Below are 18,581 nucleotides of genomic sequence, written 5' to 3' on the forward strand. Positions count from 1 at the left end.
TAATAATATTTCTAATAAAATATTATTTCACTATGAAAAGAATTCCGAACAATGTGGATGAAGCATTCCAATTATATAACACGTACACGTGTGACGTGACAATTAATGTAATTAAACGAACATCAGTAATCATGGAAAACTAATTTACAATTTTTAAGCTCACGATATTTAATGCAATTAAATTGTTTTTTTCCTGTGGCTCGTACCTAAGCATTTTTCATCACATGATTATGGAACGATGATCATAATTATTGACAACTTCGTAAACATTGTTAAATATCCTTTGGGATTTATGATCTTGTCTGTGATTTTCTATAATTGTTTAAAACGAGGAAATGCGTTAGAGGTACTTGATTTATTGGTACATGGGGAATAAATTTCTTCAAGTTCTTTTTATTGGGAATTGGAGAGAGGCAGATTTATGATGAAACGAGATTCCATAGATTCTTATAAACAAAATTTAATTCTTAGATTTAATTTTTGTAGATAAAATAAGAAGCAACAAATTTTTTATAAGAAAAATAAGACTCGATTATTGACATAAGTAGATGAGTGATTAGAGTAAGTTTGACCCCAAAATTTGCTTCCACAAAAGTATTTAAATAAATTGAATTTTGGCTATAACTATCTCGGCAAGTCTGATCAGAAATAAATCCTCAAATCACCACGTATGGTCAAACGTTATATTGAAAAAAAATATTCTATACAAAATACACAATAAATAATATTATGTGAAATTATGAATACGAATTGGAGTGACTAAACCAGTCAAAGTCTACAAATTCAGAAACCAACCATACTAAAAATGAAGTAACGATAGGTACTTGATATGTTCGGTAGAGGCAACTTGACTCACCTGAGATAAAAATCCTAATTACGCCAATGATATTGCAAGCAGGTCGTACAAGTGTTAAGTCGTTAAGCGATTGAATTTATAGGAGAAACTCGACTCTTGTGCTTGTGTAAATTGCAATGGTGTATTGTATAAATCAGCGCGCTGGTTATTTGAAGCGTGTTAATGTTTGCACCAAATCGTGCAACACATTCCGTACGAACATTTCGGTTTGTAAATTATACTTTTTACTAAACACAAAGCTATACCTATACATTAATTTTGTCTGTGTTATGAATTCACCTGCCAATTGTCTTGGAAAACAATTTTATTGTTACAGTCAACGAAACATCTTTACTAGTTTAATTTAGTTTAACTAAGAAACGAGTCATTTCTGTACCTTTTGAAAGCGTCTCAAAGATCTCGAATGGTGCAAGAATAAATAAAATAAAAATAAATGGAAATGCATGGAAAGTCTTTTATTAAATTTAATGAACGTTAATTCTGTTTCGTACTAATAACGAGCTTCCTAATTTTCTTTGCTCTCATCAACCGATGAACGCGTTTCATTCGATATTATCGCTCTAAATTAATAAATATTTCGTTGCCGATGCTGCGCGGAGGTTCTTGAACTTTTAACCCGGACGGAAATAGAAGAATCAGACTGTCAATTTGCATTTACCGGAATATTGGCTTTATCGCGTTCGTTGGACCGTATTTTTAGTCTTTATGCAGCTGTGTTCTATAAAAACGTACGCTACGTTTATTTGAAATACTGACGTCTGCGTATATTACATGACGAATTATTTGTTTGAGAGTCTCTCGTAAAACAAAATATATTTTTCTCAATATACATTTATTTTTATATACATAATGTACACGTATATTTATATGGTAAATAAGTTAAAATTTGTTCTATAACATTTTTCCATGAAGGCGAAAGATATACAATGATTATACTGCAGATGTTTGTGCAAATATTTTCTCGTTTCAAACGCTTTAAAATATTATCTCAGTTCTTACGATTTGCATATTGCGAATTTCCTTACATTCGTTCTTCTCTCCTAGATATATTATAAATGCACAAACATCTGTAGTTTAAGATTGACCTAACTGTCTGACTAGAGATTACGATACCGCTATTATGTATTGTAATACTTCATCTACATTATTAATCTAGTTATCTGTACATCCTCGAACGTTCAAAGTTTCGCAAACTTTCATTCCTTCTGTTTTCGAGTTACCGTGTAAAACAAGAAGGTGTATAAATATTTACAATATCGAGAGTTTTGATTGCCTTCATCGCTCAGTTTGTTACAGTTACTCCTTCCAATTATGGAGGTCACAGACGCTCCGCTAGACTCTTAAGCATGTTGCAATCTGTGATAACACTGTTATTTAAGTTTATGCTTCATCCAATTTAGAAATACAGAGATTTTCAAATTCTCAAGTTTATAAATATTTAAGGTTTCGAATTTTTGAGTTTTCAAGGTTTCGTTAATAAATTTGCAAGTTTTTAAATGTTTAAGTTTTCAAATTTACAAACGTAAACTGTACTAATAATTTAGTGAGGTAAAAGTTTGTAAATTTATGAATTTTCAAACGCAAAGTTTCGAACTCGAGCCACTAGTTGTTCACTCAGCAATGGAATCCATCTTTGCTTTGAAGCCTCAGGCGGTGTTAACACTTTAACGGCCTGACACTTTCTACAATTATCATTTTAAATTTCTTCCTAACGAATTGTCAATAAAATTATATTTGAGTGTCCATTTATTTACAATGTAAAGGTACTGATTTTTAAATGTAACTAATATCTCACTCTGTAAAGGTACTGATTTTTAAACGCTAATTAATATCTGATTCTGTAAAGGTACTGATTTTTAAACGCTAATTAATATCTGAAACAAATGAAACTAAGTAAGATAATAAATAATGAAGTTAAAAGTTAAATGACAATTTTGAGAAAACTAATTCATGACCAACTTATAAATATTGACCGTTAAAGTGTTAACTGCTATATAGTTATGTTAATATAACAATATTGCAATTTTGACAAGATTGTTCAACGTTTGATGTCAATGACATAAGACGTAAATAGTAGCGTGAAGAAAACTGATAATATCGAATTGAACCAAGTCTTAGCTAAGATTATATTTGACGTGGAAGAGTTTACGTATTCGCTGTTCTCCGGTTTGTTCAATTTTTCGCCTGGGTGGCAGTAATACTCGTCGTCTCTTGGTATCACGTCTTTTACGATGCTCAAGAACTGGTCGAACGGGCATAATTCCACGCAACCTGGGATCGTTTCGATTATAAGTTGCTCTGAAACTCCAGTCCAAAGTAAAACCTGGGGAAAAGTTATATATTTCACAAAATATTTATGCGCGTACTTTAAACTTCGAATACGGTGCGAATTCTCTCTTTCATGATGAATATTTTCTACTAATTTCACCTCGTGGTTTTTGCTTGAAAAATTATTCTTAATATTGCTGTAGTCATTTGACAAATTATTCTTAACACTGTAATTGCTTCAAAAATTATTTTCAGTATTGTTGCAGTTGCTTAAAAAATTATTCTCGATATTCTTGCAATTGCTTCAAAAATTATTTTTAATCTTTCTGTAACTGTTCAAAAAAATATCTTTATTTTATTACATGAATATTTTATGCAAAATTTTCATTATGAATATTACCACGATTTTTTACACGTCGAGAGATTGCAAGTGTAGTATTTTTAAATTAAAATGGCGCGGTGAAATTTATTAATATGCTGAATATCTTAACCTGTTAAACGTCGAATTAACTCGTCATTCGACATTCCGTAACTAATCTCGTATTTATTGAGAAATCTATTTTTAACTACAGTGCTGCTTTTACGGTACTTGAAATATTTATTGCATCATTCTAAAATTTACATACGCATTATCCACAATTCTCATGGAAGTGTGATTGATGTAATGGAACGCGTATTTTTATCCCCACATTAAATAGATTTTTATATCTTTAATTAACTTTGTAAAAATGTGAGGTTACGTTATTGATTGTATAATAAAATCCGACGACAGTGAAATAAATTTTATTTTATAGCGTTTTTATGGGCGAAAGGAACGGGAATGAATATTATATTAATAAAATAGCAAACGTAAATTCTGTACAGACTTGTAACTTCTAAGTACTCGTATTTTGAGGTAAGTGTAAATTTATTTGGACAATTCTTGAATGATGCTTTAATGACTTCCAAACTTCTTATTTAGAATAAATTAATTTTAAAAATGTTAATTTATCAGGAGGTCATCAGACGTTTTTCAGCCAACGACTTAGCTACGTCAAATTAAAAATGATATATTTACCCGAACATAGTAGCTCCCCTTTTTGTCCCTCAAGGTTTCGAGGATTACAGTAGCTCCATAGGCAGGCACCGAGGGTTCATCTAAGCCCAATGCTCTTACAACCGCGGCAACGTTCATTTCATGAGCCGAGAAAAGAAACGCTTTCCTGTCATAAGGCTCCAGTTTTCCCATTTGATACGTTTTGATATCTTCTATCATTTTCCGTAGCAGTAAACCTGGAATAAACAGGGATCATTGCCTGTGACATCGATTCAAATCTAGACCGTTTCTCATCGATTAACGCGATTATTCCAATACCTCCGTTCAAACGCTTCAACGTCCTTGTATATGATCTGAGTTTGAAATCCAACGCTATTATTTCTTTCATCGGCGTAGGATACACTGTCTCTGTCCATTTCGGAAGACTCAGGTTTTGAGCAGCCTGTCGTTAACGATACTCAATCATTAAACCGGTCTATGAATATAAAATAGATTCCGTGATAGTAACATACCTGTTCCTTCAGTAGGTTGTACATGTACGTCACCGCGGATGTTGTGTTCACCGCTTTTCCAGAATGCTTTGACAGATAATTCATAACATTTCTGTATTTCCCTACTATGTCTTGCACGTTCTTTTGCCGGAGGAATTTATCATACTCTTCTCTGTACCTTTAGTTGGACACGAGTTAGCTAATTAATATTAGGGATACAAAGTGGGTCGCGTGTTTAGGAACGATTCGCGTTATTAATTAGAACTGCCTCGTGCATGCTGCTTTTGGAACTTTAGAAAAATACTCTTTCTTTGTACCGTTTGAAGAAGTTTGAATAATGATTATTTTGCACTGAATTATTTAAGGTGTACATGGTATATGCATATGTATATGTTTATATATATGTATATGTATATGTATATGAATATGCATATGTATACACGTATACTATGTATGTATACATATAGTTAGATAAGAAGACGTATGTAAATGTGAAAGTTTCTGAATTCATCGATTTCTAAATATCCTAACTGATCCTCAAATTTCGCTAACCTCAAATGCATAGATTAAACTTCTACATCCCCAAATCGCTACATGCCTCTAATTCCTGGATTAACAAATCTCTAAACCACTTAATGCCGAGATTACAAAAGCTCCAGACCCTGAATCCACAAATTCTCAAATCTCTAATCCCAGGATTAACAAATCCTCCTAACTCTGCATTCTAAATCTCAAGATCCTCCAGTTTCTAGATCTCCAAATTGATAGACCTTGAATTCCCTAAATTCCCAAATTCGTATATTCTCACCTTGCTAGGTGCTCGAATTCTAACATCTCCCATTCCCTAGATCCCCGAATTTCTACATTTACAAATCTGTAAATTCCCATATCCTCAAATTGTCAAACCTTCAATGATATTTAGAGATATACGAGTAGATTTCTTCATTCTTGATGATATTTTTTATAGAGATATTTTAAACGTAGTTCCAGTTCTTCAGTTATGTCATAAAAATATTATACTTATAATCAAACAAAAATATCATCTTTCTGATTAGACCCACATATGACAACCCTTATGTGAACGACCTGGTACCCAATTAGTTCTGTATTTTATTTTTATTGAGTCCTATGAAAATGTCACAAGTACCAGTTTGTCATTCTATTAATACAGATGTACGTGTTTGTAATAAAAATATATGATTTACGTAAGAAATGAATGTTTTGCTCCGGGTACCAGATTGCTCGTACAAGAGTAAATGGACGAACACACCGTAAGAATTACCTAGGGCAATGATGTGGAAATAGAAGATTGTCATCCTCGTAGGGTACGGAGAAGGTGGCTGCGGGAATCCATGGTAGTTGTGGATTCCAGGTTTGCTTCTCCGAGGGCGGGAATAATCCTGCCAGAACTAGCTGTAGAGATAGCTGAGTCCTTGGGATGTATGTCGATCGAGCATAGATCTTCTCTGGCCAATAATCCGGCCCGAAATATTGATTGTAACGTTCACGGAGCATTGTGCCGATCCTGTATTCACGCAGCTTACCTTGCTGCATGATTGCGTGAAACAATTGTGCATTATAATTAGAACAGTGTGTGATGTTTTAGGGATTATTCACGGAATACTTAATGCTTTTCTCGATTTGGATCATTGAGGGTACATATTGAGCTGCTCCATATCGAATGATTTATACTTAAATATGAAATTTGATGACATAAAACAGTACGTGTGCTCTAACAATTTACGGTTTGATCGCAAATAAGGATAATTACGAAATATGTTTTATTAATCTTTCGCTTGCAAAGGCGACCGCTACATTTTGAAATATTGTAATTGGTTCGCAGTGGAAATTTTGAAATGATAATTAAATATGGAAACATCCGTGATAGAAATATCTCGTTGCACGTAAAATTTGCTGGACAAAATTATTTTATTTACGTTTGTATTTAACGCGAAATTAATTAATTGAACATATGAAAACATTACATGGCGAAACAGCCGCAGGAAAGGAGTTGAATCAGATATAGCAATGGATATACAACGAATCAGAGTGAAAATCAATCAGAACATTCTGCAGTAGAAGTTGCTGATAATTTCATGCAAATATAAATCTCTAAAGTGACATCCATGATAGATTCAAATGGAATGTTATCTACAATCAAGTAAAATGCATCATCTCGAAGGATACATAGCTTCAAGAAATCTAAGTTTTTTGAACGATATTATCTTTAACAAAGCTGGAATCGCATAAATGAATTATATATGTAAATTAAATTGTATGAATGAATTAATAATTTCATCCGGAACACCTGACGCGAGAATACTGTATATTATTGGAAAATATCGTTCAATTAGGAAGGTGTATACCGGTTATGGAGATTATGTACGAAACAAACTTACAAATTAATTGAATGCAGAACTTTAAAGATTTCTCGAAACATACGTAATGCAACCACACCTACCGATACGATACAGTGACTTTAGTTTGACATGTGTGCAATCTTCATAAGTAGATTATAATTAGATTTGTGACCTTTACTGTTCTACTGTTTCACTATTTTATCGTTCTACTATTCTATTATGGTATTTCCTGCTGTTCTACTGTGCTGTTATTCTGAGTCACTATACTATTATTCTACACTTCCGTTAGTTTTTTATTGTACTGGTATTTCAGTATTTTATTAGTTTTATTATTTTATGATTCTACAATTCTACAATACTACAATTCTACAATTTTACTGATCTACTATTTTACTACTTTTTTATTCAACTACTCTGCTATTCTACTATGCTAGTATTCTACTATTTTACTATGCTAGTACTTTATCACTTAACCATTTTTATTATTCTACATTAGTCAATACCATGAATACCGAAGCAAATTTATTCATCAAAACCGTCAGAAAAATATTTTCACAAACCGCCATGCAACACTAATTGCAACTTAACTGCAACTTACGTTTGTCAAGTCTCCGCTGCCCATCGGATAATAAGAGTAGTCCTTGTACGGATCAGTCGGATAATTCTGATACTCCCGATGAGGCACTTTGTCACCATGTCGAAATACCTTTAAAAACACGTGGAACCATTAATTCGACCACAGACTACATCAAGAGATGCGTGCACAAATTCGAATGACGCGACGTTCACTGTTACCACGGGATATTTATAAAAACGAAAGTTGTTTCTGCGAAGATGTCATCGGCGAAAGCCTTGAAATTTACCAGGTGTAACATTTGCAACTCCAGATCACAGTTGGCCACAGTGACAACGATAGATATCACCGTGACAATTAGCATCCGATCGAGCAACATCCTATTTCTTTTTTGTCCACCGACCCGATGAGAATGTAAAGCACGAGCGTGGCGCGTCCAGAATGTACAATTTCTTTGCACGATCTACGAAGATCCTTATATTCCTGCTGGTGCTTAACTTGAAACAACTGGTCGAGTGGGGGTGGATAAGGAACACAGGCGAACAGGTTTGCTGTTCTCTCGATTTTTATCGTCTGTTCCCCGTTTTTGCTCGTTACGTTGATCCTTTTCCTGCCGCCGAGTGGCGATCGCGGTGTTCCTCGAAGGCCACGTACTCGAAGAATGGGTTATCCCCGGTTCGGGAGGTTCAGGTTCAACGTCATATCCCCGCGAAAGCCATGTTTCATCGTTAAACAAAGATTACTGTGGATCGCCTTGAAAGTACCCTGTTATGTTGGTCGCACAACTTCTCTGCAGTCGAATCTCGTCTGGGTACATGCTTCTCTATTGCTTAATTTAACTCTCTTGAAGATTCGAGTGGGGAAAGTTATTGATTATGCCTGAATTTTAAGTAGGTAGGTAGTCATGTAAACACTGGTCATGGTGTTGGTATTTTTTAGGACACTCTTTTTAAAAATAGATTTACGCAGACTGACGATTTGGTAGATTCACATTGTTGGTCGTCAAGTGAGAATACTGTTTTGGAACTGATAACGCACAGAGAGTTTCAATTGTATTGACATGTAAAGTTTGTAAATTTATAAATTTGGAAACTGTAAATGTAGGAACTTGAATATCCACAAATTTAAAAGATGGTATACCCTATTCTTCTAACTGTAAATAATAATAAAATGGATAAGTGTCCTTAAGTTTTCTGACTACTTGCCCATTACTGATTTACTTGAACCAATGTATGAATCCATCACATGTATTCATTAAACCTAAACCATCATCTAATCCTTGCTAAGAAATTAAAATATCCAAGTAAACACATGACTCAAAGTGCAGAAGTACAAGCAGAAAATGCGAACCAAAGTGTTTTTTGAACGTGTTTCATTATGGCTGATTAGAGCATGCGCAATTGGCCTAATTGACGGTGTAATTAAAGATTCGCATCGACATGTATCTTATCCAACAGACGTGTTAATGAGTTACATCTACGGATATAAGGAATTCTGAGATCCATTAAAGCTGATGATTTAGTTCATCAAAATTCATTGGTAAGTAAACGAGAAATATTTATTTTCGTTTCATTTATACTAACCGCGAAACTAGGATTAGAATTATTCGATTCTTCTGGAAATCGCGATCGACGTCAAATATCCGGCACTTACGGGGAAACCCGACGGAGGAAACCTAACCTCACCGTGACGTACACGTTTAGGAAATGCAATCATGGTTTTTCATCGACTCTCTTGGGACAATCTAAACGGGTATTTTCCTGTTACGTAATAGATTAATTCGGATTCTATAAATACTTTCTCCTTGGATGAAATAACATAGGCGGTTAGGTAAATATGTCCTTAGATACCAAACGAGTTACAGTTTCGTAAGTTGTCAACAGTAAAAGCGCATATTTACCTGACTGTGACGTCGATTCGGAATAACTTGATTATTATCGATGATATCTATTCATACGATAGTACATTGGCCTTTTGCCTTGTCACGTTTACACTTATGTGTCACATACTTATTCAATTAATAACCCGTGTCGTTTCAAAATGTTTAACTTTCTACATTGTATTTGCGAGACACTGATAGGAATCGAAATTGCTTGCATTACAATAACAGGTATGCGATACACATTTGTAAAAATAAAATTTATGACGTTTGTAAAATTGTGTTCATAGATAATCAATATTCCTAAGTTGATAGGCAATATTCCTAGGATTCTAGTATTTCTAGATTTTTGGGTTCCTAGTATCATTCGATAGATGCCTGATGTAGATGTCTGGATTTATCGTCGTGTTTTCCAGTTTTAACTTTTTTTCGGAAAAGGTAAAAGTCTGGTTATCTATAGATAGCAGTAGATGTCGGACAGAGATTTATAGTTGGCATATTGTTTTATTTAAATTCCATGTAATGTCAGACAGGGTATCGGAACCATCAATCCTGTTACGTCTGATTATTTTCCTCAACGATTTCATGTTCCAGGAAAAAGAAAAAACGTGATGTTGGTATGCAATTATGTGTCGCATTAAAAATTACAATGGAACATTTCGCTTTGTTTTCAGGTGATAATGGATGGGCATAAAAGCGACTTTATGCGAGATAAATTGTCTTGTAAAAAAAATGTAGTTCAATTTATGCATTGTTCTGTTTTGTAACGTTGTCGAGAAGTATCAGGAAATAATATGAGCGTGATAAACGAGCAGTGTGTAACCGACTGCGATACAAGGTGTAATGATGTTTGCTTTGTTAATTATATAGCCGTTAGTCATTTCTTTGCGGGTAACGATTTTTACGAAATAGAACTTGCACGGTTGTTTCAGGATTTTAATGAAGCTTCCAGCTCTCGTTTCTGTAATTGAAAGTGCTTGTTCCTGGAACAAATTCGAGGCGTAAGATTGCTAAAATTAAATATGATGTTATTCCAGTACGAAGAACATCAGAAAATCTTTGTATGTTCACGCGTTTTTGTTAAATGTGAAAAAGTGAAGGTCGAAATATTCAATTTATTTCGACGTTACGAGTCTTGGTACTGAACTGCTTTAACCAGAGATATTCTGTAGGCAGAATGACGTTTGCAACATAAAATTACCAGCATTTATTACAATTTATTTTAATTTGACCTGTACCTTTCGATTTCGTAAAATTTCATAAAAATTACTGACACGTCAGAAATATAAAAAATTCACAGACGACCAATTTTCGTTCTGACTCAATTATTCAGCCGAAAATCGCTAGCTCTCATGTTCCTTCGAGGTTCGATAATCTGCAGTCCTTCAAAATAGCAAACGCGATTTATTTTTCATATTCCCGAAACTGTATCTCCGTTTAAAATTGCATAAAAATATTCGAGCTGCTCGATTTGGAAACTAGTTCATTCCGAATGGCTCGAGAAACTTTTAATTAGGGAGATGGTTCATCATAACTCTTACATAGGTCCAAATGTAGCGGGAAACTTAAATCTTTCGTACAGAAGAATTATGCAATATCAATATTGTCAGAGGCAAAAGATGAAGCGATGAATAATTGATTTACTAAAATACTGAAATCACTGAAATTAATGTTTGTTGTAAAATTATTATCTTGATCAGTAAATGAAGTTAAATTAATTCGTTGTGTTCGAAATTACATCCTGCAAATAAAGTCACTCATTCCTGTATCCATAATTTTCAATAATTGCAATTATAGCGTGGTATGATACATGCTTCCGGTTTCATTACGACTTAACGCGTTAATATGCAACGAGTCGCGTCAGAGATTCGCGAATAAAGAAATAGATAACTCGACGAGCCGTGATAGGTGGAACCGTGGGTGTGTCGCGGTTGAAGTTGGCCGATACACGCCTCTGTTTCACCACGAACGCGCATATTAAAATGTTTAGACGAAGATGAAGAAGAAAAATATGAGAAGTAAACCGGTCTTGAAAGACCATAACCTCTAACAACTATACGTTGTGTTCTTAATGAACGTGTAAAAAAGATCCTCCCCGTTACGAGAGTCAATATTGTCCTCGTCGTTTTGCACGGCGAATCCTTAAGTGAAAAGGTTTCATAAAATTTCATAGAAAGCAAATAACGACCCGGACGTTTTTAAAGCGAGCCTCGGCATTTCTATCCACGATCGCCAGCGTGTATGCGCTCTTGCTGTTTTTATGCGTTTCGGAACGTTGCAAGATTATTGCTAAATTTATGAAGCCTTCGCGAAAATGCGTACATGAAAAGATTGTTAACGGAGTTTCTTTCCAACTTCTTTTTATACGATTTCTACCTAAATTAAACGAGGCGATTCGCAAATAATGTTAATGGCGCTCTCTTTCAGACGCCACGAATAAAACTGATAAAAAATTTCACCTCTTAATAGGCGGTAAATATAACTATATGATAGCTGCAGTTTTTTACACAAGAAATGCAAGGATTTATTTTGTAAGATCAGAAGGAAATCTGTCGTTATGCGGAGTGTTTGCGTTATGTTAGGTGTGACGTATTGGTGACTTTATAGGTACTTCTAGGTGTATTCATACATTTGGACATTTCTGGATTCTTAATTTCTTAGTATCCCTAATAGCTGTAATCTCTAAAATCAATAGTTCTATGTTAGTAGATCTTTGGAGTTCAATACTCCTAGATTTCTAGTAGTCATAGGCTTCTAATATCCTTAGAGCTGCACTATTCTCAGATCTCTACTATTCCCAGGTGACTACTATTCTTACATCTCTGCTATCTTCAGATCTCTACTATCCTCAGATCTTTGCTATCTCTTGATTTCTATTGTCCCCAAATTTCAAATATCCTTAGGTCTCTACTATCCCGAGATCTCTATTGTCTCCAAATCTCTAATATCTCTGGATCTCTACTATACCCAGATCTCCACTATCCCCAGTTCACTATTATCCCCAGGTCTCCACTATACCCAGATCACTACTATCCCCAGATCTCCACTATCCCCAGTTCACTACTATCCCCAGATCTCCACTATCCCCAGATCACTCCTATCCTTAGATCTCTACTGTCCCCAAATCTCTACTGCCCTCAAATCTCTAATATCCCGAAACCTCCACTATCCTCAGATCTCTACTAACTCCAGACCTCTACTATCCCCAAATCTCTACTATCCCCATATCTGTATTACCCCAGATCTCTACTATCCCCAATATTCCACATCCTACTATGTCCAGCTCCTTAATGTCCCCACATTCCTAATATCAGTAGACCCTAACACCCCCCAAACCCTAAATATTCTTAGAAACTTGACATTCCCGTATCCCTAATGACATTCCCATGTTACGTAAAGAATAACCACAAACGTTTTGTTACATGATAGCTAACAGTTAATGTGATGTATTCGTAAAACAAAAGTTTTACGATAGGTAACGCAACAGAAACTCGTTAGGATTCTTGAGAATTTGAGGCGTAGTAAATTATCGCGTCAGTGTTAATATCTATCCGTTGATGAACACTGTATAACTATGCACAGAAGATAAACATAGTTGACCTTTCGCCTATTATGATAGAAAATCCGATGTTACCTATTTCGTGCAACATTTGCGTATACCTTCATAAACATTTATAGTCAATCTTTATATAACATTTTTCGCTTATTTTTAACCGCAGAATTCACCCTTGCCTTTTGTGGAAGAAAAGCTGGGATCCTTGCGCACCGCCAGTTAATTATAGCGGTCACTGTAAATTTATTATAACCAGATAATGAAAAAAAATAGAAACAATAAATTTAAGCTTATTGCTATTGTTACAAAAGCGTCGAAATCTAATTATCGTAGTATCGCTTCATTAACCAATACTTTATGTTTATTCAGGCTAAATATATTTGTATTCGTTCGAATTTTAATTAAACGCATTTGTTTACCGACAGCTACGAACGAATTATCTGCGTCATAAAGATCTATGGATACCGGGGAATTAAATGCTAGCTCGAATCGTTGCATTAAGTAATCACAGTTTTAATACATAATTACAGTTATAGCTCACCACGCGTGACTGCGTTTGTCAACGTATTAATCATAACAAGATACAAGTTGCAAGATTGAATTTTTTCTTCGAAATTCTACTCATTATCGTTACGTATCCACGCGAACAAATGTATGTACTAATGATAACCAAGATCGGATCGCTCATGCATTCATCTTCTTTACGTTTCAGTTCCCCGAACGCGATTATCGATACTGTTTATGTCGAAAATGCATATTTCAAACGACGGCTGTCGATTCTTAACTGTGCACGTTTGTCGATCCCGAAGTACCGATAGTCGTTGTTATGTAAAAAACAATGTCCGTTACATTGTTACGATACTTTACGAGTTGACGATATTCCGTTCTATTAGACATTATCGACAACGGGCAACCTTCATGGTGCTTCCTCTTTTTTTCTTCTCTTTTTCCACCGAGCCCAGTGTCCAGACTTTTATCCGATACATATATCGTTGACCCGATGTATTGAATGCATACTCGATTACACGTTCAAGGCTGCGATAACTTTCATTCGAATTTTCCACTACAATAATATCGACAATTGTCTGTAACGTTGACTCGCGTTATATTGCCACTTGTGAAATTACAGCACAATATTTCTGATGTTGAGAATTGGGTTGGTTGGAAATTATTTCTTCGATATTATGACGGTCATATAACGAGTGATTGTATGTTGTAAGGTGATATATGATTGTTCAGTACGTTGTAATGCCACGTGTGACGTTATAGTCTGCGATATAATGCGAGGCGGTACAACGTGTGGCATTGAAGTTTATGTTATAAACACCTTCGATACAGGTGTGCTTATTAACATATTTCATACGTTGAAATTACAATGTACGAGTCGTTTGAAATCTAGATTACCGAGGTAATTACATGTTCATAGGCAATTTTCTAATTCCTTATTCAGCTATGGTTACGTCATCTTTCTCTAAAATCGATAGATGTATGAATCGTGGATGGAGTAAATCTGTTCGTGCAGGGAGCTTGTAAATCATGACGATTCGTTAACAATTTTTGAATTTATGGTTGTTAGTTTATTGCTTGTAAATTTTTATATTATCAAATTCTCAAATCCCCAAATCTTCAAATTCCTAAATTTCCAAATTCAAAAATTATTCAATTCTCAAAATTTCCCAAATTTTCCAGATCTCGAATTCCACAAATCTAATTCCATAGATCCTCAATTCCCCAAATTCCCTAGATTCCAAGGTCCTAAAATTCCCTAAATCCCCAAATTCCAAAATCCCCAAATTCCAAGATCACCAAGTTCCAAAATCCCCAAATTCCAAAATCCCCAAATTCTAAACTCCCAAAATTCCAAGATCACCAAGTTCCAAAATCTCCAAATTCCAAAATCCCCAAATTCCAAAATTCCCAAATTCTAAACACCCCAAATTCCAAGATCACCAAATTCCATAATCCCCAAATTCCAAAATCTCCAAATACCAAAATCCTCAGATTCCAAAATCCCCAAATTCCAAGATCACCAAATTCCATAATCCCCAAATTCCAAAATCCCCAAATTCCAAAATCCCCAAATTCCAAAATCCCCAAATTCCAAAATCCCCGAATGCCAAATCCCCAAATACCAAAACCTCCAGATTCCAAACTCTCCAAGTTCCAAAATCCCCAAATTCCAAAAATCCCTAAATTCTCAAATCTGAAAACATACCACATGCATATGAAATCTCCCTCAAATCGCTATTCGATGATTTCTTTTCGCAATCAGAATATACAACGCGAAATGACCAATTTCCGAACAGCAATTAAAAGCTGCAGCTCCGCACAGAATCAGAATAAAGATCGCAGTAACAATCCCGATTATTTCGTTGATCGAAATCATGGCAACCGGAAACGTTATATGTATATATTGATACTCGAACTCGTACTCAAGGATGTATGAATTTTAATCCGAGCACAGATGCATCTTCATCCGCGGTACGAGATACAAGTTGAAGCCCCCATTATTACGTACAGAATTAATAATGGATGCACCAGACTGCAAGGCAACAGCGTCACAAATTAGACGCGCTTCTTATCGTGAACGTACAGCCACGTGCATGTCTGTTTTATGATATGCAATCACTTACCCATTAGAATTTTTAATGTGAAATAGCATTGAACGAGAAATACATTTGCCTTTATTAAGTGGTTTAACCTAATTAAAATACGGAGCTGCCGAGATGCAAGTTTCTTGAAGAATATTTGTGTGAAATGCGGTTTTATTACGATATTCTTGAATGTTATTTCAAATTTCCAATTTCCCAAGTTTCCAATTTGCCAGATTTCCAATTTCCCAAATTTCCAATTTCCCACATTTCCAGTTTCCTAAATTTCCAATTTCCCACATTTCCAGTTTCCCAAATTTTCAATTTCCCACATTTCCAGTTTCCCAAATTTTCAATTTCCCAAATTTCCAATTTCCCACATTTCCAGTTTCCCAAATTTCCAAATTCCTAAATTCTCAAGTTCTCTTTCCAAATCTCCTAATTCTCAAGTTCTTAAACTTCCAAAACCCTAAATTACCAAATTCTCAAATTCTCAAGTGCCAAATTCTCACACCTCCAAATTCCTAAATTTCCAACGCCCCTAGTTCTCACTCACAGTACTCCGTCGCTAACAATTCATTTGAATTCGTAAATATTTTGTAAGCCATTGTTTCGCAAGTCAATCATGGAAACATAGTGCGATCGGTGAAAAGGAAAACAGGAAAAAAAAGGAAGGGGAGAGTACTGTGATGGAACCACATCTCGTTGGTAGATACAGCGGCTGCAGTCGCAGCTCCTGGTTGACTGCAGAGCGTCGAGAAGGGAAATCCAATAGCATGGAATTGAATAACGTATCGACAGACGTCGCAGGGTGCGAAGGCACGTTTTGGGAACAACTTCCTCCTGCAAGAACCACACTGGATCTGCTCGAAATCGATAGAATCGATTCACTCGTTTCGATACCGAATTCGTCGCGCACGAAGAAATTCAAGTTACATGGAAAGAAAAATAGGAAATGATGGACGATACAGGCGGACACCGACAACTCTTTCTTTAACTTTGACATTTAGATTCAGTGTAATCTGATTTGTTGCAGAAAATCGTGAAATTGTATTCTAGGGTGCATAGTATGCTTCTTTCAAATTTTTATGTTCTCAAATGTATAAATTTTCAAATTTTTAAAGTATCAAGTTTTTAAATACATAAGTGTTCAAATTTTCAATTTTCAATTTTCAATTTTCAATTCCTCATTTTCAATTCTCAATTTTCAATTCTCAATGTTCAATTCTTAATTTTTAATTTTCAATTTTCAAGTCCAATTTTCAATTCCAAATTTTCAAATTCAATTTTCAATTCTTAATGACAAACCTACAATTCTCAATTTCCAATGACAAACTTGTAATTTTCAATTCTCAATTTTCAATTCCCAATTTTCAATTTTCGATATCATACTTACAATTTTTAATTCTCAATTTTCAATTCCCAATTTTCAAGTTCAATTTTCAATTTCCAGTTTTCAAGTCCAATTTTCAATTCTCGATATCACATCTGCAATTTGCAATTCCCAATTTTCAAGTTCAATTTTCAATTCTCAAAGACAGACCTGCAATATTGAGTTCTTAAATTAATTTCCAATTTTCAAGTTCAATTTTCAATTCTCAAAGACAGACCTGCAATATTGAGTTCTTAAATTAAAGGATTCTTAAAATGTTGAATTATTTAATGTATCTATCTGCAACACTTTATAAAATCCTCAAACTATATTCCTGAATCCTGAAATTGTCAGATGCCCAAACCAAAGCTAGAAATTTATAAATCTATCAAGCGTAAAACTGCGATTGAGAAAGTTCCTGGTTGGCATATTTACCGTAGGGAAGTTAGATTTGCTGTCGACTGTACCCTGTTCTTAATTCGTGACGGATAGCGCGCGATAACTCAAACATTATTTATCCGTTCATAGAGTTCCAGAACAATGGAAGTATAAACCGAAGTTGCACAAAATTTGAAGGATACGGAATTGTGAGTAACCCGTGCATGAGCATTATCGATATTCGAAGGACAGTCGTGTTACCTCAGCGAGCATTATGTGGGTTACTAGTCCAAGGTCCAACTTCGTTCTTGTCCTGGAACATAAGCTCGTTTGTATCCCGGATAATTTACCCCAACTTCCGGTGACCTATATCTCTTGTATCTGTCTTATCCTAGACGAAACTTTTTGCTCCAAGATTTTGACTTCTAATGATTCTGTCGTCGAAGTAATGTAAGCACTGTAGACCTTCGTTATTTTCTCATTTTTATACTGTCACTCGAATTAATGGCGTTTCCTTACCATTTCTCAAATTTTTTCATTTTTCCCTACGATTTATCAAATTTTTTTTCAACTTTCAGATTTGTAACTTTTCGAAATTTCACGTTTACGAATTTTCAGAGAATCAAATTTCATGGCAGAGAATCAATGTGAACTAGCATTTGTAATTTATAAATGATACATGTTTTTATATGTAACATTTTTTGGAGCTGAATTATTGAGCGCAACTAATGGCAGTTATCGTCTGACATTCATTTAAAAATTCAAAATGAATCGTATTTTATCCGCTCGTTTATTTTATTTAAGCTGAGAGACGAATTATTTACAGAATTACCGAATACACGTATATTTTTCTCTTTGATTATTGTATGAAGACAGAATTTAAAGACAGAAAGTGGACCGTTTGTTTACTACATAAAAATACATCATGCAATTGTACTTCTCAAACACGAATATTTTGCTTTCGTTAAAATTATCGAGAACATTTCTGTAATTCCAAATTATTATACATTAATATTTTGCAATGCTTAATGGAATTTACATGCTATGCTTTAATAAATTCATGCTAATGAAACCATGTACTTATTATCTTCTGAATATCGCTATGAATAGAAAAGTAATTTTTTCAGAGAATTGCAAAAGTCACGCAATGATTGATATAAAAATTGTCTCACACATTTGCACGTGAAATATCAGATCGAGTCTCATTCGACCCAACATTCATC

At 34.6% G+C, this 18,581-nt stretch overlaps 2 protein-coding genes across 5 annotated transcripts in view; one reads left to right on the forward strand and one right to left on the reverse strand.

Moving 5' to 3' along the window:
* RhoGEF3 (Rho guanine nucleotide exchange factor 3) overlaps nucleotides 1-18,581 on the forward strand; it is a 207,778-nt gene that overhangs the window by 4,598 nt on the left and 184,599 nt on the right. The gene's annotated exons all lie outside the window — the stretch shown is intronic.
* LOC100876154 (venom acid phosphatase Acph-1) lies at nucleotides 670-8,369 on the reverse strand. The gene is made up of 7 exons (XM_003700132.3): nucleotides 7,875-8,369; nucleotides 7,610-7,717; nucleotides 5,934-6,199; nucleotides 4,673-4,829; nucleotides 4,479-4,602; nucleotides 4,182-4,396; nucleotides 670-3,179 (listed from the first exon to the last, which is right to left on the reverse strand). The coding sequence occupies exons 1-7, from the start codon at nucleotides 7,962-7,964 to the stop codon at nucleotides 2,895-2,897; spliced, it is 1,245 nt and encodes a 414-aa protein (XP_003700180.1). The 5' UTR covers nucleotides 7,965-8,369; the 3' UTR covers nucleotides 670-2,894.

This window comes from Megachile rotundata, chromosome 1 (assembly GCF_050947335.1).
Source record: "Megachile rotundata isolate GNS110a chromosome 1, iyMegRotu1, whole genome shotgun sequence".
In the NCBI taxonomy this organism is placed as follows: domain Eukaryota; kingdom Metazoa; phylum Arthropoda; class Insecta; order Hymenoptera; family Megachilidae; genus Megachile; species Megachile rotundata.